We start from the raw sequence: 25,744 nt of genomic DNA on the forward strand, positions 1-25,744 counted from the left end.
GCTGGGAAGGTGATCGAGGGCCAGATGGGGGAGGTCAAAGGCCGGAGGGGGGAACCGGAGGCCTCGGGGGGGGGGGGGGGGGGGGGAAAGAGAGGAGGGGGAGATTGGAAGGGTTGGGGGTGTCTGATTGCAGGAGAGGGGTGGGGGGGGGGGTGAGTGAGGCAGGGACGCTGGATCCAGCAGGTAGGTGTAAAGGCACTTACCTCCTGAATCTAGCAGTCCTTGCCTCCCTTTAGCTGGTGGGTTCCCCAAAGCCTGGGAAATCCGGCCAGCCAGAGTTAAATTTGAAATGGTGGATCACCATGAGGCACCCCAGCCTCATAATATTTAAATGGACGACCCACCTCCTGGGAGCGGGTTGGCTGCCTGCCCCTGGTTTCCGCCTCTGTTAAAACCGGAAGTGGGTGAGGTGGGTTGGGCTTGGGATTCAGTTTTTTACCTCTTTAACGTCCCACCCAACCCCAGCCCACCCGTTTTTTGGGGTTAAAATTCCTCCCAATAAAAGGAGCTATTACGGTACTTGGTGTATTTTATAGGCCGCCAAATAGTGGGAAGGAGATAGAGGAGCAGATTTGCAAAGAAATTACTGAGAGGTGCAAGAAATATATAGTGATAATGGGAGACTTTACTCCAATACAGAATGACACAGTGATTGTGTTAAGGGCAGAGAAAAGGAGGAATTTCTGAAGTGTGCTCAGGAGAATTTTCTTGATCAGTATGTTTCCTGCCCAACGAGGAAGGAGGCATTGCTGGATCTAGTCCTGGGGAATGAAGTGGGTCAAGTGGAGAATGTCACAGTTGGGAACATCTCAGGAATAGTGATCATAGTATCGTAAGGTCTAGATTTGTTGTGGAGATGGACAAGGAACAATCTAGAATAAAAATACTTAACTGGGGGAGGGATCTGGCCTGGGTAAATTGGAATCAAAGACTGGAGGCAGCAATGTAATGGAGCAACGGGTGGCCCTTAAAGAGATGGTTTGGGTACAGTCTAAGTACATTCCTACAAGGAGGAAAGGGAGGGCATCCAAAGCCAGAGCTTCCCGAGTGAAGAAGGAGTTAGAGAGTAGGATGAAGCAGAAAAAGGGGGCATATGACAGATGTCAGCTTGATAATACAAGGGAGAGTCAGGCCAAATATAAAAAGAGACGTGAAAAAGGAAATAAGAGGGGCAAAGACAGAGTATGAGAATAGAATAGCAGCCAACATAAAAGGGAATCCAAAGGTCTTTTATAGGCATACTAGAGTAAAATGGTTGTCAGAGGAGCGGTGGAGCTAATTAGGGAACAAAATGGAGATCTATTGGTGGAGACAGAGGGCATGGCTGAGGTACTAAATGAATACTTTGCATCAGTGTTTACCGAGGAAGAGGACTTTGCCAAAGCTATGGTAAACGAGGAGGTTGCTGGGATACTGGATGAGATAAAAATAGATAAAGGAGGTACTAGAAAGGCTGACGGTACTTAAAGTGGATAAATCACCCGGTCAGGATGGGATGCATCCTAGGTTGCTGAGGGAAGTAAGGGTAGAAATTGTGGAGGTGCTGGCCACAATCTTCCAATCCTCCTTAGATAAAGGGGTGGTGCCAAAGGACTGGAGGATTGCAAATGTTACACCCTTGTTCAAAGAAGGGGAGAAGGATAAACCTGGCAATTACAGGCCAGTCAATTTAACGTTGGTGGTGGGGAAACATTTAAAAACAATAATCCGGGAGAAAATTAACAGCCACTTGGACAAGTATGGACTAATAAAGGAGTTTTTGACTAACTTGATTGAGTTTTTTGATGAGGTAACAGAGAGGGTGGATGAGGGCAGTGCAGTCGATGTTGTGTATATGGACTTTCAAAAGACGTTTGAGAAAGTACCACATATTAGGCTTGTTTACAAAATTGAAGCCCATGGGATAAAAGTGGCAGTAGCAGCATGGATACAGAATTGGCTAAGGGATAGAAAAGAGAGTTGTGGTGAATGGTTGTTTTTTGGACTGGAGGGAGGTATACTGCAGTGTTCCCCAAGGTTCAGTTCTAGGACCACTGCTGTTTTTGATATACATTAATGACTTGGACTTGGGGGTACAGGGCATAATTTCAAAATTTGCAGACAACACGAAACTTGGAAGTGTAGTAAACAGTAAGGAAGATAGTAATAGACTTCAAGAGGACACAGACAGGACGGTGGAATGGGTGGACACATGGCAGATTAAATTCAACGCAGAAAATTGTGAGGTGATTCATTTTTCCTACCAAAATGTGAGACAATACATGCAAAATGGTACAATTTTAACGGGGGTGCAAAAAGAGAGAGACCTGGGGGTGTTTGTGCACAAATCGTTAAGGTGGCAGGACAGGTTAACAAAGCAGTTAATAAAGCATATGGGATTCTGGGCTTTGTAAATAGGGGCAGAGAGTACAAAAGCCAGGAAGTTATGCTAAACCTAGCTGGAATATTGTGTTCAATTCTAGGCATCACACTTTAGGAAGGACGTGAAGGCTTTGGAGAGGGTACAGAAGAGATTTACTAGAATGGTTCCAGGGATGAAGGTTTACAGTTACGTGGATAGACTGGAGAAGCTGGGGTTGTTCTCCTTAGAGCAAAGAAGGCTAAGAGGAGATTTGATGGAGGTATTTAAAATTATGAAGGGTTTAGATAGAATAAATAAAGAGAAACTGTTTCCAATCACTGAAGATTCGATAAGCAATGGGCACAGATTTAAGGTGATTGGCAAAAGAACCAGAGGTGACAGGAGGAAAAACTTTTTTACACAGCGAGTGGTTAGGATTTGGAATGCACTGCCTGATAGGGTGGTGGATACAGATTCAAAATAGCTTTCAAAAGTGAACTGGATAAATACTTGAAGGAAAAAGAATTGCAGGGATATGGGGCAAGAGTGGGACTACACTGGATTGCACTTCAAAAGAGCCAGTGCAGACTCGATCAGTTGAATGGCCTTCTTCTGCACTGTACCATTCTATGATTCTATGAAAGGGGAAAATATGTGAACATGGCAATCTTTGACCGCCTGTTACTTTGTTTGATACACACGAGAAAGCTTTGGGTGTCAGTATTACTAGCTACCGGCTACCGACCATAGAGCACATATACCAGAAACGCTGTTTACGGAGGTCACGGACCATCATCAAAGACCCTACCCACCCCAGCCACAGTCTGTTCGCCCTCCTGCCATCTGGGAGACGCTACAGATGCATTCGCACCCGAACGACCAGATTTAGGAACAGCTTCTTTCCCAGGGCTGTCATCCTACTGAACTCCACAAATAAACTCTAAAGCCTGCACATCTGCCAATGCACTTTATTATGGTTATGTTTATGTTAATGTATTACAAGCCTAATGAATGTTGAATGTTTAAATGTCTTAATCTAAATGTACACTCTCGGGAGCCGCAAGCCTACATTTCGTTGTACTGCACTTGTGCACTAACAATGACAATAAAGTTGATTATGATTATAGTCCTACACTGAACTCCTCCACTGTTCCAGGTACCGATTATTTCAGCACATTCCTGCTGATGTTAGCAATTGTGCTGATTTAAACAGCAGCAAAACACAGACCTCGAAATTATGCTGTGCCAATATTAGCTGGCATGAAATTCCTTGGTCTGCTATTCAAACAATGGTGTTAATCTGTTTAAATGAGCTGATAAAGGAATCTCTTACTAATGTGCTAAGTGCTTATAAGTTAATAGTCACAGAGTGTAATCTATTTCCTGCTAGCTTGAATTTTCCACTATAATTATACATGAATACTAGTTGGGTGACAGCACTGTTACTAAGCAAATGCAAATCATAATTGCAGTGGAAAGAATGGTGGAAGAAGCCCACACAGATGATTTTAGAATCTACTACTAAAAACGAAGAAGATTAAATCAGTTTAATTTTACCACCGCAATTTTCTTTGGGAGGGTACATTACCCTGGCTTAACCTTTTTTTTTATTCTCCTAGGTCCGCTAAGCCATGCACCTCTCGGGGCAAAAATCTCTCAGCCATTGACTAAGAGACAGGATACAGCAGCTCCGCAGACACCCTACCTAATGCCTGCTGCCCCAATTGTGCCCTCTTGTGGAGGCAGCCAGTGTGCTTGAGACCAGGGTTTCAGTAGACCCGGGACTCTCAGCTGATCACTTGATATGCTGCAAGAAACTGTGAACTAAACAATGTAAACTAACACAATTCTGCATTTATTATAAAACAAAATGATTAAGAAATTGTGGCAGGATCAAGGAAAGTAGATTTTTCACCAGGATTATGAACTTTTTTGTACATGGAATCTTCATTTACTCAAAATGTTTGAAGCTGTGGGCAATTTGGAGACAATTTCCAAATAAATGCATCTCACTTTAAATGCAGCTATGTACCACAGTCTGGAGAATCAGTGGAGCTGTCTATTCTAAATAGTTAACCTTAAACACTCCCTATCCCTTTAACTGGGAACAGTTGTATTATCTTCTGCAATGCACGGTCAATAGTTTTCGGGATTGTGACCTTCTCCAGGTGCTGCTCATTATGTTTTTAGGTTTTAACAAGATTTTTTTTAGCGTTCAACAAATCACATCACTCCTACAGGCGGACCTTATTCCCAATGACCCAGCATGAACCTTTAACTGCCCAGGAATTTGTAACGAGCCAGGGGTCAAACACATGATCATCCCTAACTTCGCAATGCAGTAGAAAAATACTTCCCTAGATTGTGGCTTAGGCTATAAACTGATGGCTTTATTAAACAGTAAACATATGGCAAAGACAAACGGCAGATTTACAGTAGTTACAGCCTTAATTATCCCCTCTTGAAAATAGAAAAATAACTAACAGTTGCATCGGTTATGCTAAACTGCAATATAAAATGGACCAAGAATTAACCTTTATGTGGGGGGGTCGGCCATCCATGGAATCTCTCTCTGATGGTTTCAATTTTAACAAGTCAAACCAAGAAATTTAAAATGAGTCTCAAACTTCGAGAGACCAGACAATCAAACATATATACAAATAAAAACCACAAGATGCTTATATTTCAATTTAATGGGTTGACCATTCCCTTGGAGACCTGGCCAGACACAATCTCTATTCTGATTGATACACAATCAAAATAAGAACAAACAAGTTAGACCATTTTCTGTGACAGTACCTGACTTTTATTCCTATACGTACGGTGATAGAAAGAAAGGTTATAGACAAAAATACTTCATTTTGGTCATGCTCTTCCAGATTGAAAGCAAATCTTATTAACAGACCACTGATCAACGTATTTTCTGCAGATCACCCACTCTTATTTTTTTTGAGGCTCATAGAAACATAGAAGATAGGAGCAGGAATAGGCCATTCGGCCCCTCGAGCCTGCTCCGCCATTCAATGCGATCATGGCTGATCATCCAAGTTCAGTACCCTGTCCCTGCCTTCTCCCCATACCCCTTGATCCCTTTAGCCTTAAGAAATATATCCGACTCCTTCTTGAATATATTTAATGAATTGGCCTCTACTGCCTTCTGTGGTAGAAAATTCCACAGGTTCACCACTCTCTGGGTGAAGAAATTCCTCCTCATTTCTGTCCTAAAAGGCCTACCCCTTATCCTTAGACTGTGACCCCTGGTTCTGGATTCCCCGACCATCGGGAACATCCTCCCTGCATCTAGTCTGTCCAGTCCTGCCAGAATTTTATAAGTTTCAATGAGATCCCCTCTCTATTTATTTAATTGGCTATTTCTGCCTCGGCTGCTGACAGGGCCTTTAGCATGCTTTTTAAACCCTTGGCGTTCGGCTGTAAATGATCTAAATCAGGGCAGGGGCACTCAGCAAGATAATGAGTGACAGTACTTCAAACAGTGTCAGCAGCAAGACAACCACAATAATCTTCATAGCCTTTGAAGCCTATTTTCAGCCAAAATCCAATCTTGAAAAATGCAGGTCACATCTCCAGAATGGTGAGATCCAGAAGCAAAGAAAGCAGTAAGAAATATATTTATGCTTTTCTTCAGGTAGTACAAAAATGTGTTAAGGAAGTTAGAATGGAATAAATTAAGTCAGAAGAGGCCAAGTTTAAAAACATCCATAAAATTAGAAAAAGAAATGAATGGGAGAAATAAGGGGGAAGGAAGAGATGGCAAGAAAACAAAAAGACTTACATTATTGTGGCATCTTATCACCTCAGAAATATCTCAAAAGGCTTCATATACAATGAATTATTTTGAAGTACAGTGAATGTTATGTAGGCAAATGCAAAGCCATTTTGTGCAGAGCAAGAGCTCAAACAGGAATGAGATGAATGATCAATCTTTTGTTTTTGGTGGTACTGGTTGAGGGAGGAATGTTGGCCAAGACACCAGGAGAACTCCCTATTCTTCAAATAGTGCCATGGGATCTTTTACGCCCACTTGAATCATCAGAACAAGCAGAACAGACATTGGCTTAATGTCTTATCCAACTGATGGCACCTCTGACAATGTGCACTCCCTCAGTACTGCACTGTAGTGTCAGGTTGCATTATAAGCAAAAGGTTAAAAAAAAGTATTTCGTTTAGTAGTGTAGAGTTTTTTTCTTTTTAAATATTATATAGAGCTTTAATTTGTGAAGTTGCATCATGCTGGCAGGTGAACATATTGGTATCTTGGGTTTGCTGATATACCTGTACATATAATAGGGGCAGTTTGTGATTAAGCATCACGATTCCAGAGGTTCAGTGGGTTAGTCAAGTGCGTATGGGAAGGGACTTCCCTAAATTATGAACATGGGAAATAAAAGGCGGAAAAGGCCAGAAAAGACCGTCAGACTCATCAATGTTCACCCTAGATTGTGCAACCTAATGCATCACCTGCCCCAACCACTGGTAATGTGAAGTCCTGGGGGAAAGCTCAAAAAAAAAACTGAAGCCAGTTTCAGGAAAAACTCTGGGAAATCCTCCTTCCCAACCTCTTAAGGTAACCAAGCAAGTTGCAGAAGACCATGCGTACCCATGACACATCAGTAGATGTACTGAACTAATCCATAGTATTGGCATATTGATTAATGGTCAGATACCAGCATGAGCCAAATTTTGGGTGGGGTGCTGCTGTTGACATCTATTGTATTGGCTCTGCTCTTCTGGGGAACATTCTGAGTATTCCAGGGCTTGGATATTATATATGTGCCGGATGAATCCACAGACGGCCTTGTTTTAACCATCTACAGATTGAGGCAGTTCATCATACTTTTGGATTGGGTATGTGAATAGTACAGGGTTAATATCAGAGTAATAGAAATGTACATGACCTTCAAATACCATCATATTTTATTTCACAGTTTTGGTGCCTGAGCTAAAAACTTTAAAAAATGGTCTAAGATTCAAACATGCAATCAATGAATTTGCTCATGAATGAAGTTTCCAAAATTAGATTTATGTTTTCCTCTCCCACACGGCTTCCGGACTTGTTGCTTACCATAGACTTTCCGTTACTTAGTGTAATTGAAAGTAATTCTAGACCAGTTTTTAAGAGTGTGGGGCTCATTTTTGGGTCATTAATTTCCACAACCGCAACTTGTACATGACTGAATGGGTAAACGAACTGCTAGTGGATTTACTACTCTTCTAAACTCATGCAATATTGCTTTGGCAATAATTGTGCGGATTTTCAGCTATGTACATTTACTAGTAGCCAAGAGGAACTGACTAAGTGCTTAAGTTTCTGACAATGTTTAATGGCTCATTTATTTGGTATTTATTCTCGATTGTTCCAGTATTGGTTACAATGCAGTAAGCAAGTTGTGTTTAGCTGTTAAGAAAAGGAAGTCAACCAGTTTTATTTGTTTAGTGAACTAACACCTTCCAGTGAGAAAACAAAATGTTATACAAGGTATCCTGAAACAGTTTAAATTTTCTGATGTCTAAATATTAAAACCAGTTAAAAAACAATGGCCGGAAATTTCCTCGGACCAGCTCTCGCAGTAACTTCACCAGAAGTGCAGTGGAAACTGCGCCAAGGAAATTCTGGGTATATGGGCTGGATTTTAACTCCTACCATCTAGGGAAAATGGGGCAGTAGTGGAGTTAAAATGGAGATAGTAGACTTACCACCCCGATCCCACACTGATACCATAAATACCTGGGGCCTTCCCACTGGGTGGCCAAGATGCTTACCTGAATCAGATGGGAGCCTCATTAATTTATGCAAATCAGAGACCTACGACGTACATAGAGCCCCGAAGCCATTTTAACTGCCTACTAGATGGAGCTTCCACCTTGAACGCTCTGCTCAGTAAAACCTGATCAGAACAGACCCGATAAGGCAAGATTCATAATTATTTTTATGGGGCCAGGAGGAACAGAGGTGATGAAGATATAATGTGGGTTGCTGCTGCCTTGGGATCCCCCCTCTGCGATCGCAACATTCACCACCCCAATGCCCGACCTACCCTTTTCCGGCCAGGTTGACCTCTGGGTTGGAGCCCGTGAACTGCATCGGGGCCCTGCCGTTTGGCAGTGAAACTGGGCCTCTCGCCAGCACTATCGTGCAGCCAGCTGGCGTGCTCTGCTGGTCGGCTGCCCAATAGTTAAAGTCTACCCTTATAAATGCACTTTACTTGGCACACTGGAACAGCTCATGTTTCTCCCCAATTTTACTAAAATCTTTAAAAAAAAACTCCCAACAATAATTAAAAGCTGAAGGAATGAGACTCCACACTTGTAAAAGTTATTTTTCAGTGCCAGAGAGATTGCTTGACAATAATTAAGGCTTACCACGTCGTTAAAAAGGTAGTTAGACTGGAATGGACAAGCCTTAACTTTTTGTGGTGTGTTTGGTCCATATCTACGACATCAGTAGAGGAATTTCACGGCATGGAGCCAAACAGCGAGATGCCGTTTCGTGCAGTTTACGGAGCAGCGGCGCATCTCAGACAGCAAATTCCGGACTTCCGTCTATAACTGCGCATCTCCACTCGCCGGAAGTTGCTGTCCAATTTGTGCATAAATAACGGTGAGTTCTGCTGGCCTCACTATTATTTTCACAGCAAAATCTGGGCCAATATCTCAGGCTGACTGTTCAGGTATTGACAGTGCGCTGGTTCAGTTATCAAATTACCAAGCCTGTCACAGACTTGGTTCTCAGCTTCCATTGTCAGATGGGACATCCTGAAGACACTTTGGCCCAAGGTTGATAGTCACTACTTGATTGTCAGAAAACTGACAAGAGCAGGTTTGAGCCCTTGTCATGTGGACAGCCGGTACCAGGAGCTCCTCATGAGCGAAGGAGCCTTTGAGTGGCATGATAAGCAGCATATCTCACTATAAGATGTGTGAGTGCATTGTCGCTATCATTTTGATAATGCACACAGTGAACATAGACCCCTACCATTAAACCTCAGTTCGACTGCTGGAGATACAGGTTGCTGCTTGCCTCACTGCAACCCAATCACAGCAGGCGCTGAGCCATAGATATATGAGCTCGTACTCTCATATCCAGCCTCTAAGTAACACTTTTGTGCCACTGTCATCCCAAGTCTTAGTTTGTTCATCAGCCATTTGACAGGCATCTACTTTCAGCATGGGGGAAGGAACTACATAGTGCCGTTTGTGTCATGCTAGCCACCTTTGCTCTTCTTGATGTCCAAATCCAGTACTGCATATCGAGTTTACTTATCACAAACTGCTTAATCCAAGTCCTCATGCGAGGGAGGGGCTTTGGCAAAGAGGCAAGAGGTAAATTCTCATCCAGGTTAATGACAAGTTGCTGTAGAATCGAACCCACTCTCTGCAGCCACTTGTTTTTGCCATAGACCCATCCGAATTTGGTCCTGGATCTTCTAATTTGATGGTAACTATGTGATGAGGATATAGTTACTGCCACAGGAGCCACTGTGCCTGTACACAGGAGAATTCAGCCCCAACATTTTCAGAAAGCCCAGAGAACATTGTTTCCCAAGTCAATTCTGAAATTGTGCATAATTTTTGAAAGGAGTATCAATGTTAGGTACTTTCAATATGTGGCTATCCATCCCAACTCTAAAGCAGAATCCGAGACAGGTTCAAAGCTGCGGAATACTTCAAGTCAAAGTTCTCTCCATAGATGCTGACTTACCTGAGTGTTTCTAGCATTTTCCATTTTTATTTCAGATTTCCAGCATTGTTGTTGCAGTCTGTTAATATTGGTACTAAAATGCTCTTTTACCCTATCAAATATATGAATGCAACTGGCAAACTGAGTAGGGGTAAATTAATACGGGTATAAAAAAAAGGAAATGCTTATTTAGAAACATTGTTTGTGCTCTACCTGCGGCACAAGGAACTGCACTGTGCGAGAAGTTCCTCCATCCCAGGATGCCATTTCCATCATAAAACCTGAAGGAAAAATAAGGCGCACACAGTTAAATAGAAAATCAGCATTTCACTCAGTTTGTATTTTTTCCCTCTTCTAGCTATCAATTCTAAAGATGGGTCTACACTCGAAATGTTAACCTCTTTATAGACGCTGTGTATTTCCAGCAATTTTTGATTATGTTGCTAAAAATTGTATAATTACTGGCCAAATATTTTAATCCAAAATTGCTGGTTAGAAAGTTTCCAACATTGAGGCCAAACTGCTTGGCCAGATGGACATTTCATGGTTCATTAGGCTTTCTGTATTTGCTCCCGAGTCTTTTCCTAAGACTTTGAGGGTGAAATTCATTATCGCCCAGGAATAGGTGCTAACTTCTGAAAAGTTTGAGATTTCGCACCAGGGGCTAATGGATCTTGCTGCATGCAAAATTCAGTGTCATCGCTCAAGGAAACGATAGGAGCACTAAATCAAGCGCTAATGACTTAGCTCAGTGGCGTTAGACTCAAAGCGCTAAAGCAATTTCAGGTGCAGTCTAATCGCTAGTCATCATCACCACAGGCTCTTTCCAGTTCTTAAAGGGGAGGTTCAATCATGCCACAGAACCTCATTCTCAGCATTGCTGGTTCTACAGCTGTCTTGGCAAGCATCAGAAGGCCAAGGAGAAGGAACCGGACCACTGAAGGAGGTGTCATTATGGCAGATCAATGGCCCAGGGAGAGAGCCCGCAGAATCTGCAACCAAGCATTGGAGGTGTTGGTCTTTGCTGTGGAGAGACGGAGGGGGGTGCTGTACCCGGCAAGTGGCAGGAGGCCCTCGCCGCAAGTCTTCCGCGCCATGTGTAGGGAGGTAGCCCAGCAGGTAGCGGCCAGCACTGTGGTCCCCAAGACTCGCGCACAGTGCAGGAAGAAATTTAACGACCTCACTCGGGTGGTCGGGGTGAGTCAATGCTTCAACAAATGCTACATACCACCATCTGAACCTCAGTCTGCACACACTGCCCAAAGCACCACACCCCCAGCACTCACCTACCAACAATCTCCACCTACCAACACTCACCCACATCTTGCACACAATGACAGCTATTCAACTATGGCAGGCACATCTCCCAAATACATTGCTCCACACTCACTCGCACTTTTCTCTCTCTTGCAGGCCAAGGTCGCTCACAACAGGAGGGAGCTGGAGCACACAGGCGGGGGACAACCTGACACCTAACCACTTTCTGAGCTGGAGGAAAGAGTACTGCAAATAATTGGGCACCAGGTGGTGGGCACCGTGGCCACTGGCAATGTTGACCCCCTTGGGGACAACAACGGTATGTTCATCCCTACTCTTTCTTCTCACATCCCACTTCCCCCTCACCACACAAGCCTTTCCCACTTTCCAGCTAATCATGCTGTATACATGCCTTTCTCCCTCCCCTCACCTTAACCCGACTCTTTCAGATAATGAGCAAGCAGCTGAGCAGCCTGTCTCTGAAGGTACCAGAGAGAGCGAGGCGGAAGAAGAGGACGATAAAGAACAAACCGCGTCACTGCATGTCTCACTCACAGGCATCAGCTCAGATACTGGCACTACACGTTCGGGAGTCAGCTCTCCGGAGGGCGAGTTCTGTTGCACAGGACTCTGATGAGGACCTCTATGGGAAGGCCTTTAGAAGAAGGGTGATGGGCATGCACATGGAGATGATCGGTGCAAGTGGCAAGGGTGCCCAAGAGCCTCTCGGCAATGGTAAGGAGCGTGGAGGAGTCTGCCTCCAACATTGCACAGAGCTCTGTGCACACTATGGAGCCCATTATTTGCAGTCTGCAAAGGATGGTGGACTCCCAGAGAGACTGTGGCGACCCAGACCTCATGCCGCGTGTGATGGGCAATGTCGCAGCTTCCACTGCAGCACAGATGGAAGCTAATATTGTTGTTGTAAATATGTGTTCACTGATTATTGATAAATTTATTAAATGGCTTTGGATGATTTTGTGGCGTCTCTCATTTCAGCTTTGAGCTGTGATATAGCCTGAGACGGGGATGGAATGATGGGGATGTGGTGAGCAACGGGGATCTGGGGTTTAATTTATTGGAAACGCAGTCTGATGAGGCGGTCACTGACCGTCCTTCCAGAAGGCTGATTGAGTGGCTGCCTCCTCCCTTGCTCCTGTTTCTCCTCTTCCTCGTCCCCCTCCTCCTCTTCATCCTCTTGAGGTGGTCCCGCAATTCCTGGTGACAAGGGCTGGGCCCTCATGATGGCCAAGTTGCGGAGCATGCAGCAGACCACGAGCGGTCAAGGCAGCGAAACCGTTGTTGAGCACCCCGATGGTTCTGCTTACTGATGTTACTGGTGGCAGCATGGCTCTCATTATATGAGTGCTGAGCAAGAGTGCTCGGGTTGCTGAGGGGAGTCTTGAGCCAAGTGGAGAATGGATAGCCGCCAGCCGCGAGCTTGATGTGGCGGCTGGAAGAGTGCTGGCACACCGGTCTAGCAGAGGAATAAGGCATCATGGCTGCTGCCAGGATAGCGGGCTTTCACACTGAGGATTCGCTGTCTGTGGTCACACACCAAATGCACATTAAGTGAGTGGTAGCCTTTGCGATTACGGAAGCCCTCAGGATTGTTATGCGGTGCCCGCAAAGCTATGTGGGTGCAGTCAATGGCGCCATGCACCATGGGGAAGCCTGCTATCCTGGCAAAGCCACATGCATGTTTCATCCTGCTTCTCTCTGGTGATGGGGAAGGAAATGTAGTCCCTTCTCCTACTGTAGAGAGCCTCGGTGACCTCCTGGATGCAGTGATGGACGGCGAACTGCGAGATGTTCACTATATTTCCTGTTGCAGACTGGACGGAACTGCTGGCGAAGAAATTAAGGGCGACGATGACCTTGACAGCCACTGAGAGAGCCGTGGCCGACCTGATCTGAGGCTTGAGGTCTGGTTGCAGGAGGTGGCAGAGTTCGGTGCCCACATCCTTACTGAAGCGGAGCCTTCTAATACACTGCTCCTTGCTTAATTGGAGGTAGGAGAAGTGCTCTCGGAATACCCTCAGAGGGTAAGGCCTCCTGTTGAGAGCCCTGATGGCCCTTCTCCTCCCTCTGGCCACATCTTGCAATCTTTCTCGCTCCCTCCGCAGTAGATCCTGGAGGGTGAGGTCAACTGCCGTACAGCCCCCATTAATGCAACGATGTGTAGCACTTTGAAATGTTGTCAGAATAAATGTAACATTTTTAGTAGCCACGACACTCCTGATAATAAAGAACCTTTAAATGACTGAATTAAACTCCTGCACAATCGCAAACTGACAAGGAAGCAGTGAAACAGCACTAACCTGACAGCTGCAACTGATCCTTTTAAATAGCGCCCCTGGAGCCGCCATCCGCCTGCTTCACGCCTCCTCTTTCTGCTGTTGTCGGGGCGAGGCGCTAAGGCAGGAGATCATCAATTGGGCAGATCGGGCGCTGAGTGAGCGTTGCACGCTCACTGACGTCACGATCCGCCTGGCGCTAAAGCCACAGGCGCTAACTGTTAGCAGCGGCGCTAAGGGGCGACTGGATTTGGCGTGCGGCGCTGGATTCGCCTCGCTCTGGTGCTACCTCATTAGCGCCCCGGCCAGGTGCTAACGGGAGGCGCTAACCAACTGAATTTCTCCCCCTATGGGTCTTGTTCCCAAGAAACAAGTGTGATATTATGCTGTTTAGCAAGTGTGGAGCTTCTTTATATGCTGGGCTCCAGTGTCAGCTGCAGGCTGCCCATTTCATTCCTCTCAAACCTTGCAATTTTGGCCACTCACTGCCAGAATATAAACTTTTAAAACCTAAATTGTAATATGGACTTAATTTAGGGGAATCTACAAAGGAAGAATCAAAGACTTGAACAATTTCAATTTGCATTTGGAATTAAATATAAATTTTTACTGTTTACTAGTATACATAATTTAATAAAATTAACCACAATTAACTATGTGATAATTTTTATTCTCAGTTAATCTAGATTTTAATTGTATTTTTAATTGGTACAATTACTGTATCCATCGCATTCAAGCTTGTTCTATACACATTTAAAAAAATCAGAACCGAACCCCTTTAAATTCATGCAGTATTACTAAAATCTGTTATTAAGTGAAGAAATGACTGAAAAAAGGTTTGCATTTTCATAATGAAAACTAAAAACCAAGCTCCGCTAAATTGCAGTAGCACCTTGGCCCAACAAATTGAACTGAGCCACTATGTGAAAAGCGCATCTAAACCCCTGCTGTTTCCTATTAGTTACATCACAAATCAGCAAGTTTTATGAAATATCAGTTTACTTAAACCTTAAACTTTACATTGAAAAGCTGCATAACCCACGCACACCATGGGTTTGAGCCACCCTGGGAATATGTTCACTGTATAAACAAAGGATTAAAGTTCTGCAAACAATACTTGTCATTACTCTGCGCTTTAATTTTCTGCAACAAACAATTTTAATGCGCGCTTCCTACATTTTGGGGGGAATTTTCCCAGCCCTGGGGAGGTGGGTATGGAGGCGGAACTGCCGGGAAAATGACAGAAACTAGGAGCGGGTACCGAACCCGCTCCCAACCCGCCTCCGTGCCATCTTCTCGGGAGGCGGGTTCTCGATTCGCGCAGGGACCCGTCTCCGAGAGGCGGGAAGGGGATTAGAGCCAATTAACTGCCTGTTAACAGGTAGTTAACAGGCAGTTTTGAGGCTTATCCCCATTTTACCCCTGCAAGTGCGGGCTTCCCGACGGCTGCGAACCTCGCGAGGCGAGAATTGGTTATGAGGAGGTGAGAGGGATCAAAAAAAAAGTCCGCTGTGGAGATGGGTGCAAGTGTGGAGAGGTAAGTATGAGAGGTGAGTGCAAAGTGTTAGAAAAAGTTTACTTATCTTTGCTTCTTCCTGCAGGCTTCAACCCTTGGGGATCCGAAGGTGCCTCATCTCAACGGCAGAGATGACAGAATGGCTGCTGCATTCTCAGATGCAGCAGCCATCTGATTTCTGCTGAGGAGAGAGGTTTTGGTGAGCCTTCAGTGCAAGGGCTCACCTTAGAACAGAGATTGTCAGTGTTTAACAGCTTCTCAAAGCTGTCAAAACACTGACAATTCATCTGTCAAAAAATTTTTGACAGATGAAACGTCATACGCCGACGTACTCTGTCACTGGATTTCCCTTAATTGGCCGCTAAGCCTGCAGGACGGGCTTAACAAGGTCAATCAAGGGAAAATAGCGTGGATTGGCCGGACGTCGTTGGGGCGGGACTGAAACCCAACAACCAGCAGTCCCGCCCCCAACGACAAAATCCAGTCCGTAGTCTTTTTGCTCATTATTGTGAACAAGATTGGTCACCGGGGTGCAAGATGGTTTGCTAGAGCAGAGAGAAGAGCACATGTTTATTCAAAAGCCCCACCAGCAGAAGGGGAAGTCACGGTTCAGCAAACTAAATTTCTGGGCTGTTGGAATGCAAAAACTTATTCCTACCTAGGTACTCGCTGTGTAACCTCCATGATTGATGCATGTTAAAAACATTAATTTCCCCCAAAATTAACTTGTTAATCACAGAGGTCAACGGCGATTAATTGGCAGCCCTAATAATTTACTGACCTTTTACACACTTAAACACAAGCTCTGCTCTTTTCAGACACCAAGGTATGGTCATCTCCTGTAAAAAATATGAAACATTACTGACAAACATCCAAACATCTAAATAACCTGAAATATTCATCATGGGTTTCATAAATAAATGGTCATAACACACCCATGAATTATTTCCCAACTGGGTCTCTAAGCTTTAGTAACAAAAATTAATAAATGCAATAGCGGTCTTGCATTAGATACTTCTCATGGTTTTATCATCCACAAAATTTTGTATCCTGATTTTAAAAAATGATTGCCTTTCCTTTTGCATTTTAGTTTTGTCCGGAGGGTCTGCACAGCATCTCTGGCTATCTGGAATAGTATATTTTTTGGCTTTGTGCATATTCAGTGTAATAGTTAAAAACTTTAAGATTGCTAACACACTGCCGTATCTCCTCAATGGTTCAAGCTGCCAGAATAATTTTGTATTTTATCAATTTCCCAGCAATTTATCAAGCGGTCATATTTTCAGTTTCCGCAACACTGTTCATGGCCTTGCTAGCTGTGGAAATGGCATGATATTCTTACAGCTCAGGTAAAAACATGTCACTGAATTAAAGTAAGAGCCAGGTGGCTGAAGACATAAGTTTGTGCTGCAGCTAAAAGACATGATTGTCTGTGATATCAATTTGGGTATCTTTACCTCTGAAGGAAGTTATTTTTAATTTTATTTCAATGCCATTAAGCTGCAACAAGTGACAACAATATTTTTTCTGTCATTTTAAGTTAAATTAGTTGCAATGAAATTTCACTTTAAAAAAAAACTTGATGCATTTTAATTTTATTCAAAATTTTAAAATCGAGTCTATGACAAATATAATTCTTCCATTGAACTACTTGATTATGTATAGAATATAAAGAATGAGCGGACAATAAGTTACGAGGCTGTAATTTAACAGAATGGTTAGGACGCAACATGAGTAAAGTTTGAGTGATTTGTGACATGCACCAGAACACAGATTAAATCATTAAATTCAGCAGCAGCCATTAACAATTCTAAAATAAAATAAAATAAAATAAAATAGGTGTTTCCACCCTCCCCACCCAGAGAGTGAGAAATGTCTTTCTTAGTAACCTTGACCCATGCATTGATGAGTTGAACTGCTTCCAGGTCTTTGTCAATGCCTTTGAACCAGCTACCAGGGACTGCCTAACAGTGGCTCAGGGAACAACATTTCACTGATTTTATGTAACCCTGTCTTCGGCTTGGTGTCTGGCAGTACGGAGATTGGATTTTTGTGGGGTAGGAATTAGGCCCCTGATTCAGCACTCCATGACACCATGCACTGGTGTTTAACTTACGCATGAGCAGAGGGAGGATGCAACAGATGGTGTAATCTATGCAAGAGAATATGGATACTAACACAAGATTACAGTATGGCAGGATTAGCACTTACACAAGTGCTTTCCTGGTGCCGGACTAGAAGTAAATATATCTAACAAATAGTGCACACTTTAACTGCCATGATGCCAAGCCATTTGGTTACTTTTTCCTACATATAAACAGAAAGTTATACTAGATTGCTTCATAAAAAGACTTCTACTGAATGATGAAGGTCGTCTGTTTGATGTTAGTTATTCAGCACATCAATTTAGCAAAAAGTTAGGGGTTTGACAGAAGGTCACTGTTGTATGTTTGGGAAGTGAGGCAACCCAAGGCAGGAAATTGTAGGCAATTACATTTTTTGTAACTAATAAAAAGATTATGGGACTTTTTGGGAATTGTGCAATATTGTTATTGGATCTCATCATATCCTGTTGACATTCAGCTTTCCATCATGCAATATATTTTAACGTGGTCTAGAAACTACAGCATTTACTGAAAATACATAATTATTTCCTATTAATTTCCACAGTTTATAACATAAGAACATAAGAAATAGGAGCAGGAGTAGGCCAATCGGCCCCTCGAGCCTGCTCCGCCATTCAATAAGATCATGGCTGATCTGATCCTAACCGCCAATCTACTATCACAGAACCATCTCCTGAATCTAACAGAATTAGACACACGAACTAGGAGCAGGATCAGGCTACACGGCCCCTGGGCCCGCTCCGCTACCCACAGGGCCATGACCGATCTGAACCTAGACTCATGTCCAAATTCCTGCCCGCTCCCCGTAACCCTTAATTCCCTTTACTTCTAGGAAACTGTCTATTTCTGTTTTAAATTTATGTAATGATGTAGCTTCTACAGCTTTTTGGGGCAGCATATTCCATGGACCTACCACCCTCTGAGTGAAGTAGTTCCTCCTCATCTCAGTTTTGAAAGAGCAGCCCCTTATTCTAAGACTATGCCCCCTAGTTCTAGTTTCAGCCATCATCGGGAACATCCTCCCTGCATCCACCCGATCCAACCCCTTCACAATCTTATATGTTTCAATAAGATCGCCTCTCATTCTTCTGAACTCCAATGAGTAGAGTCCCAATCTACTCAACCGCTCCTCATACGTCCATCCCCTCATCCCCGGGATTAACCGAGTGAACCTTCTTTCTACTGACTCGAGAGCAAGTATGTCTTTTCTTAAGTATGGACACCAAAACTGTATGCAGTGTTCCAGGTGCGGTCTCACCAATACCTTGTACAACTGAAGCAATACCTCCCTATTTTTATATTCTATCCCCCTAGCAATGAAAGCCAACATTCCATTGGCCTTCTTAATCACTTGCTGCACCTGCATACTAACCTTTTGAGTTTCGTGCACCAGGACCCCCAGATCCCTTTGTACTTCAGTACTTTCCAGTTTCTTGCCATTAAGATAATAACTTGCTCTACGATTTTTCCTGCCAAAGTGCATAACCTCACACTTTCCAGTATTGTATTCCATCTGCCAAATCTCTGCCCACTTACTTAGCCTGTCTATGTCCCCTTGCAGGTTTTTTATGTCCTCCTCACTCACTACTTTCCCTCCCATCTTAGTATCATCTGCAAACTTTGATATGTTACACTTGGTCCCCTCCTCCAAATCGTTGTAAAGAGTTGGGGACCCAGCACTGACCCCTGCGGAACACCACTAGTTACTGATTGCCAGTCTGAGAATGAACCATTTATCCCAACTCTCTGCCTTCTGTTAGATAGCCAATCCTCTATCCGTGCCAGAATATTACCCCCAATCCCGTGATTTTTTATCTTAAGCAATAATCTTTTGTGTGGCACCTTGTCAAATGCCTTTTGGAAGTCTAAATACACTATGTCCACTGGTTTCCCTTTATCCACCCTATATGTTACTTCCTCAAAGAACTCCAGCAAATTTGTCAAACATGACTTCCCCTTCATAAAACCATGCTGACTTTGTCCTATTAAATTATGATTATCCAAATGTCCTGTTACTGTCTCCTTAATAATGGACTCCAAAATTTTACCTACCACAGATGTTAGGCTAACCGGTCTATAGTTTCCAGCCTTCTGTCTACTGCCCTTTTTAAATAAGGGTGTTGCATTAGCAGTTTTCCAGTCTGCCGGGACCTTTGCCGAGTCCAGGGAGTTTTGGAAAATTATTACCAATGCATCCACAATCCCTACCGCCACTTCCCTCAAGACCCTAGGATGTAAGCCATCCGGTCCAGGTGATTTATCCGCCTTGAGTCCCATTATTTTACCGAGTACCACTTCCTTAGTGATTTTGATCGTGTTTAGCTCCTCCCCCCCCTATAGCCCCCTGTTTGTCCAGTGTTGGGATATTCTTAGTGTCCTCTACTGTAAAGACTGATACAAAATATTCATTCAGTGTTTTTGCCATCTCCATATTTCCCACCATTAATTTCCCGGTCTCATCCTCTAAGGGACCAACATTTACTTTAGCCACCCTTTTTCTTTTTATATAACTATAAAAACTCTTACTATCTGTTTTTATATTTTTTGCTAATTTACTTTCATAATCTATCTTCCCTTTCTTAATCAATCTTTTTGTTATTTTTTTGCTGTCTTTTAAAGTTTTCCCAATCCTCTATCCTCCCACTAGATTTGTCTACCTTATATGCCCTTGTTTTTAGTCGAATACTATCCTTAATTTCTTTACTTAGCCACGGATGGCTGTCTTTTCTTTTACACCCTTTTCTTCTCAGTGGAATATATTTTTTTTGGAAGTTGTAAAATAACTCCTTAAATGTACACCACTGATCATGTATCGTCTTACCCTTTAATCTATTTTCCCAATCCACTCTACTCAATTCCGCTCTCATACCTTCATAGTCTCCTTTATTCAAGCTTAGCACGCTTGTTTGAGATCCAACCTTCTCACCCTCTAATTGAATATGGAATTCAACCATGTTATGGTCACTCATTCCAAGGGGATCCTTTACTAGGACATTTTTAATTAATCCTGTCTCGTTACACAGGACCAGATCTAAGGTTGCTTGCCCCCTGGTCGGTTCATTTACATACTGCTCAAGAAACCCATCCCTAATACACTCAATGAACTCATCCTCAAGGCAGCCCTGCCCAATTTGATTTGTCCAATTAATATGATAGTTAAAATCCCCCATAATTATAGATGTTCCCTTATTACAAGCCTCAACTATTTCCTGATTGATGCTCCGTCCAACAGAGTTGCAACTGTTCGGAGGCCTATAGACTACGCCCACTAGTGTTTTTTTCCCCTTATTATTCCTTACCTCCACCCAAACTGTTTCATTATCCTGATCTTTTGACCCAATATCATTTCTCTGTATTACAGTGATTCCTTCCTTTATTAACATAGCCACCCCACCTCCCCTTCCTTCCTGCCTGTCCTTCCTGATCGTTAAATAACCTGGTATGTTTAATTCCCAGGCATTGTCACCCTGCAGCCATGTTTCTGTAATGGCCACAAGATCATACCCATATGTAGCTATTTGTGCCATTAACTCGTCTATTTTGTTACGAATGCTACGTGCATTCAGATAGAGAACTTTCAAAGATGTTTTGTGACACTTAGTTCCTGCTTTTGCCCTTTTTATTACTTTACCTTTTACTCCATACCTTCTGCCCCTTCCTGACACGCTCTGGTTTTTAATTTCCCCACTGCTACCTAAGTCTATGACCTTCTCTGTTGTCATTTTTATTATTTGCTCTCTAGGAACCTCCCCCCACTAGTTAGTTTAAAGCCCTCTCTACAGCCCTAGTTATATGATCCGCCAGCACTCTAGTCCCAGCACTGGCCAAGTGAAGCCTGTCCCAACGGAACAGTTCCCTCCTGCCCCAGTACTGGTGCCAGTGTTCCAGGAAGCAAAACCCATTTCTCCCACACCAGTCTTTGAGCCACGCATTTAGCTCTCTAATTTTATTTGTCCTAGCCAAATTCGCTCGTGGCTCAGGTAATAATTATTACCCTTGAGGTTCTGTTTTTTAATTTGACCCCTAGCTGCTCATACTCCTTTAACAGAACCGGCTTCCTAGTCCTATCTACGTCGTTTGTACCAACATGGACCACGACAACTGGATCCACCCCCTCCCACTGCAAGTTTCTTTCCAGCCCAGAGGAGATGTCCTTAACCCTGGCACCGGGTAGGCAACACAGCCTTCGGGACTCTCGCTCTCGGCTGCAGAGAATTCTATCTATCCCCCTAATAACACTATCCCCTACCACTACAACATTTCTATTTACTCCCCCCTCTTGAATGGCCCCCCGTTCCACGGTGCTGTGGCCAGGTTGCTCATCCTCCCTGCAGTCCCTGCTCCTGTCCCCACAGGGAGTAAGAACCTCGAACCTGTTGGTCAAGAGTAAGGGCTGCGGCTCCTCCAGCTCTACCTCCTGGATCCCCGTACCTGCCTCACTCGTAGTCACACCGTCCTGTCCCTGACCATGGGCTACATCTGAATTACTTAACTTCATAGGTGTGACCACCTCCTGATACACAGAGTCCAGGTACTTCTCCCCCTCCCTGATGTGTCGCAGTGTCTGAAGCTCAGACTCCAGCTCATCAACACGGAGCTGGAGTTCCTGTAGCAGCAGACACTTGTCACAGATGTAATCACCATGAGCCTCAATGGGGTTCACCGGCTCCCACATCTCGCAACAGTAGCACATCACCTGCTCCATTCTATGTCATTAATTAAATATTTTATTGTTAGTTATGGACACCCTCTGCCCGATTTTAGATGCTAGTATCCCCTTTAATTAATTGGAATAAATTAAATCAATCCCTCTAGTTACACCAGTTAAATGGTTTACCAACAGTCACTCTGCACCAGAAAGGCCTTATTAACTACAACCCACAGAGTTAAAGTTTGAAAAGAGCACCTAACACCCGACTTACCCTAACTCACACTTACCCAAACTCACAGCACTTTCTGCTGACCTCGCACTCGGTGCTTGCTTGCACTAGCAATGGTCTTTTTATACTGTTTGTTTGTTTACAGCCAAATGAGTCACCCCTGCTGATTGGTTAGAAAACTGGTTTTCACTGCCTGCTGTGCCAATTTACTTCTACTGCAGTGTAACCTTGTTTTACTCTTCTTAAACCAACAGAATCCCAAATACTTAACTTTTCCCCTTTACTTAAACTGCTTAAGTAATTTTATCAAGAATGATTTAAAGAGAAATAACAATTAAAGAACTCTCACACTTACCCAAACTCACAGCACTCTCTGCTGACCTCGCACTCCATGTTATAATACATAGTTATCAATTGTCTTTAGTTAAAGCATAATGAATTAAATATACATATACATAAATATGCAAGTACATATAAATCTTTATTTGTGTTTGATGTGAATGAATGTACTGTTTACAATGAAATGTGTGAGCATGCTGAGGTGGGGTTAGTGGATAAATGAACTCCTATGCTGTGAACCTGGACTCAGATGGCCCAATACTGTGTTTTTAACCAGTTCTTGGTCACTTTGTAGCAATTGAACACGTCATCTCAGGAAGAGATAAAGTTGGCTGAAAGACTTGTTCTGCTTCATTAAGCATGTCTCGTCAATAAATAAGGAGAAACACTAACTGTGGCTGTGAATTGTGCCGCCCACACCAACCTGATCCCTGCACTGAAGTAGTATTGAGGAAGGAAGACAGCAGGATATAAAAGTGGGGAAATGCTAATTAGCATGTGAACAGACATGAGCCTCAATGTAATCACTTAAATTTATTTTGCAATACTTGTATGAGAGCTTTTCACTTTATCTTATCTCATTTCATTAGTTGTATTTATTTGCATTTTATTTCTACTTCTATGGTTTTTAGTTGTTCTAATAAATGACTCTACTTAAGGTATAAGTGACTTAACATAAACTTAGCTCAACAGTGACAGGTATTGTACTTGCAAATGCCTGGAGACGAGATGACTTTTTTTACGTTCATAATATATTCAGCTGATGTTTTTACCACTAAGATATTGTTGCATCTTTGTTTTGTCTGACTATTTTGCTGCTTACCTCAGACATATCATGCACCAGTAAGAGTGGAATAGTTATTGTAGTAATATCATGAGTGCAACAGACTTTCAGAATGTTCCGCAGGCCCATAATTGCTGGATCACGGGCAGTAATATTGCTAGATCTCACATTATCATCCACGCATAGGTGAAAGACAACATGAACTTCAGAAAGGTTAGAATGCCTTGTGGTGTAAAATTCTCCTGTAGGAAGTAAATAAAAACCTTGCATATTAAAATCAGACATTTTTAATTTTAATCATCTCAATCATAAAAAAAACACACCTGCAGAAATAGTTGTAGAGTTTGGGGAAAATACCTTAACTGAAGATGGGGAAGATATTAGATAATATCAGTTTTTAAAAAAGGAGCATTATACCATGTGTTATGATACGAATAAATAATAGAAGCATTATACCAATGTAATTATGGAATATCAATAAATAACTGCTCCACCCAAGCATGAAGAAAACCGCCACATTTCTTAATTCATGGAAAGCACAAAAGTCATTCGTCAGGGTTGGCATGGAGAGCTTGTGTGTGATCATTCCAACTCCATATTGCAAAACACTTAATAGTAATTCATTTTTTAAAAATCATCAGGAAACTTGCAAAGTAGAAAATGTTGGGGCTAAAATAAAAAATAAAAAATGAAAAATGTGTGTTAAAAAAAAAATACTAATGCAAGGTTGCCATGGTCAGAAATTGCCAGGTTTGGGTACAATGGCACATATGGACAAATCACTAGAACAATCATGCTTTAAACATGTATAAACCCTAATTCATTAAAAAAAATTTTTTTAAATTGAAACCACTAAACAAGCTGCTGCTGGATCAGGATGAGCCACATTTTAATTTGAGACTATGTGATCTTGTCAGTCAGAGTGTAATGAATAAAACTTCAATGATTCACAGGCAATGTGTGTTCTTGTGGTTACTTCCTACTTTTCTGAAATTTCAACCTTTTTATTTTGTGCTAACAGCCTTTCTGTTGTTCTGTATCCAAAGATAAATGAGGGATTGGATTACTCCCCAGAGGAAGAGGCACATATAATATTGAAAAAATCAGTTGTTTAAGCAAAATATTGATCTCCCATTAAGTCACAAATTTGTGTGGCTTATTACAGTGGTCATTTTAAATCTAGGAATCTACAATATACCATATTTTGGCTAATAGCCAGATACCTCCAGTGGGTTGAATTGTTTGCATGTAATAAAACAATTAAACTGTATTTTGCCAAATGTGTATTTCATAATAGTTTCCATGCCTGTGTGTACTGAATTAGAGGGAGTCCTTTTCCAGCCCCCCTGATGGAGTGGCATTGTTAACAGTTATGGAGCATTTTGTGGGCTAAATAATCCCACCCTCCTGGATGTGACTTGTCCAAAAATACTACAACAAATATAATATACTCTTTCCAAAACATGTTTATTTGATACACTCAACAATATTGTTAAGCTTGATCAGTGATGAAGATTTGTTTTTTTTCTTTGAAGTTTTTTTTACATGCTACCAATCAGAGAACCATTACATGACAAAAAATCTTGGTGTTTTTGTAATCATAACCAGATACGTTTTACAAGAATGAAACTGTAGTTTTCAGTATTGAAAGGCCAAGCTGCAAATAAAATTATAAGCTAAATAAGTAGCTTATAGCCTATGAACAACATGTTTCTTATTTTGATGCTCATAGCTTGATCTTTTCTTTTTCATTTGCTGTTGGCTTTAATAACTGCTGGGGAAAGTTCTGTGCTTTCAGCTTTTGGACATTCACATTGACTTCAAAATCCACCGCTTAAATTCCTGCCTTTAATCTGTGTTCCTCACCTCCTCATACACATACAAGGATCAACATCAGCTCTGGGTCTAGCCAAAGTCACACTGTAACAAATTGCCGCTACTGTGTAAAGTCCTGCGCATACGCAGAAGTGATCGCTGGAAAAGTATTGAGAGGAGATTTTAACAGTCCTGAAATTTGTGAATATTTCCAACACTGTGCAAGTAGTGTGTGGACACAGGTCAGAATTGCTGATGGTTCATTAAAAGTGCACAGTTGGCGACTACGTTTGAACCCGGGTCCCAGAGGTGAAAGGCTGGGCCCAAGTTTAAGGGAAACAAAGCCCAACACAAGAACGAGGTGCAAGCAAGACCAAAAACGGAGCCCCAAGTTCCTGAGACATTGGTAGGCACCTGGAGAGAAACATTGTACATCCAACTATCTAATTTTAGTGTGAATTAATAAGAAACTCATAACATATTACAAATGTTATTTATATGAGCATATATTCAGCTGTCAGAAAAATCAAGATGGTCACCAATAACAATTTGAAAAATATTGTCTTGGTTTTAGATTGATTGTGGAGCTTTTCCTAACTGTCTTGTGACAATTGTACATTTGAGTAAATCTAATGGTTAACTGGTTATTTAAGCCAATATATAGGTTACTAGCTGGAGTGCCCGGCGGTG

At 42.6% G+C, this 25,744-nt stretch overlaps 1 protein-coding gene across 6 annotated transcripts in view; it reads right to left on the bottom strand.

Annotated features, from left to right (window-relative positions):
- The window catches only part of ferry3 (FERRY endosomal RAB5 effector complex subunit 3), a 117,620-nt gene that overhangs the window by 33,472 nt on the left and 58,404 nt on the right, over nt 1-25,744 (bottom strand). For all 6 annotated transcript variants that reach the window (XM_086010243.1, XM_086010239.1, XM_086010245.1 and 3 more), the window contains 3 exons: nt 23,279-23,481; nt 15,892-15,949; nt 10,254-10,321 (listed from right to left, as the gene is read on the bottom strand). In XM_086010243.1, coding sequence (XP_085866369.1) covers nt 10,254-10,321; nt 15,892-15,949; nt 23,279-23,481 — 329 coding nt within the window. The remainder of the gene's footprint in view (nt 1-10,253; nt 10,322-15,891; nt 15,950-23,278; nt 23,482-25,744) is intronic.

The sequence above is a fragment of the Somniosus microcephalus genome, chromosome 17, assembly GCF_052327205.1.
Source record: "Somniosus microcephalus isolate GS21.2 chromosome 17, FLI_Smic_1.0, whole genome shotgun sequence".
Taxonomy (NCBI): domain Eukaryota; kingdom Metazoa; phylum Chordata; class Chondrichthyes; order Squaliformes; family Somniosidae; genus Somniosus; species Somniosus microcephalus.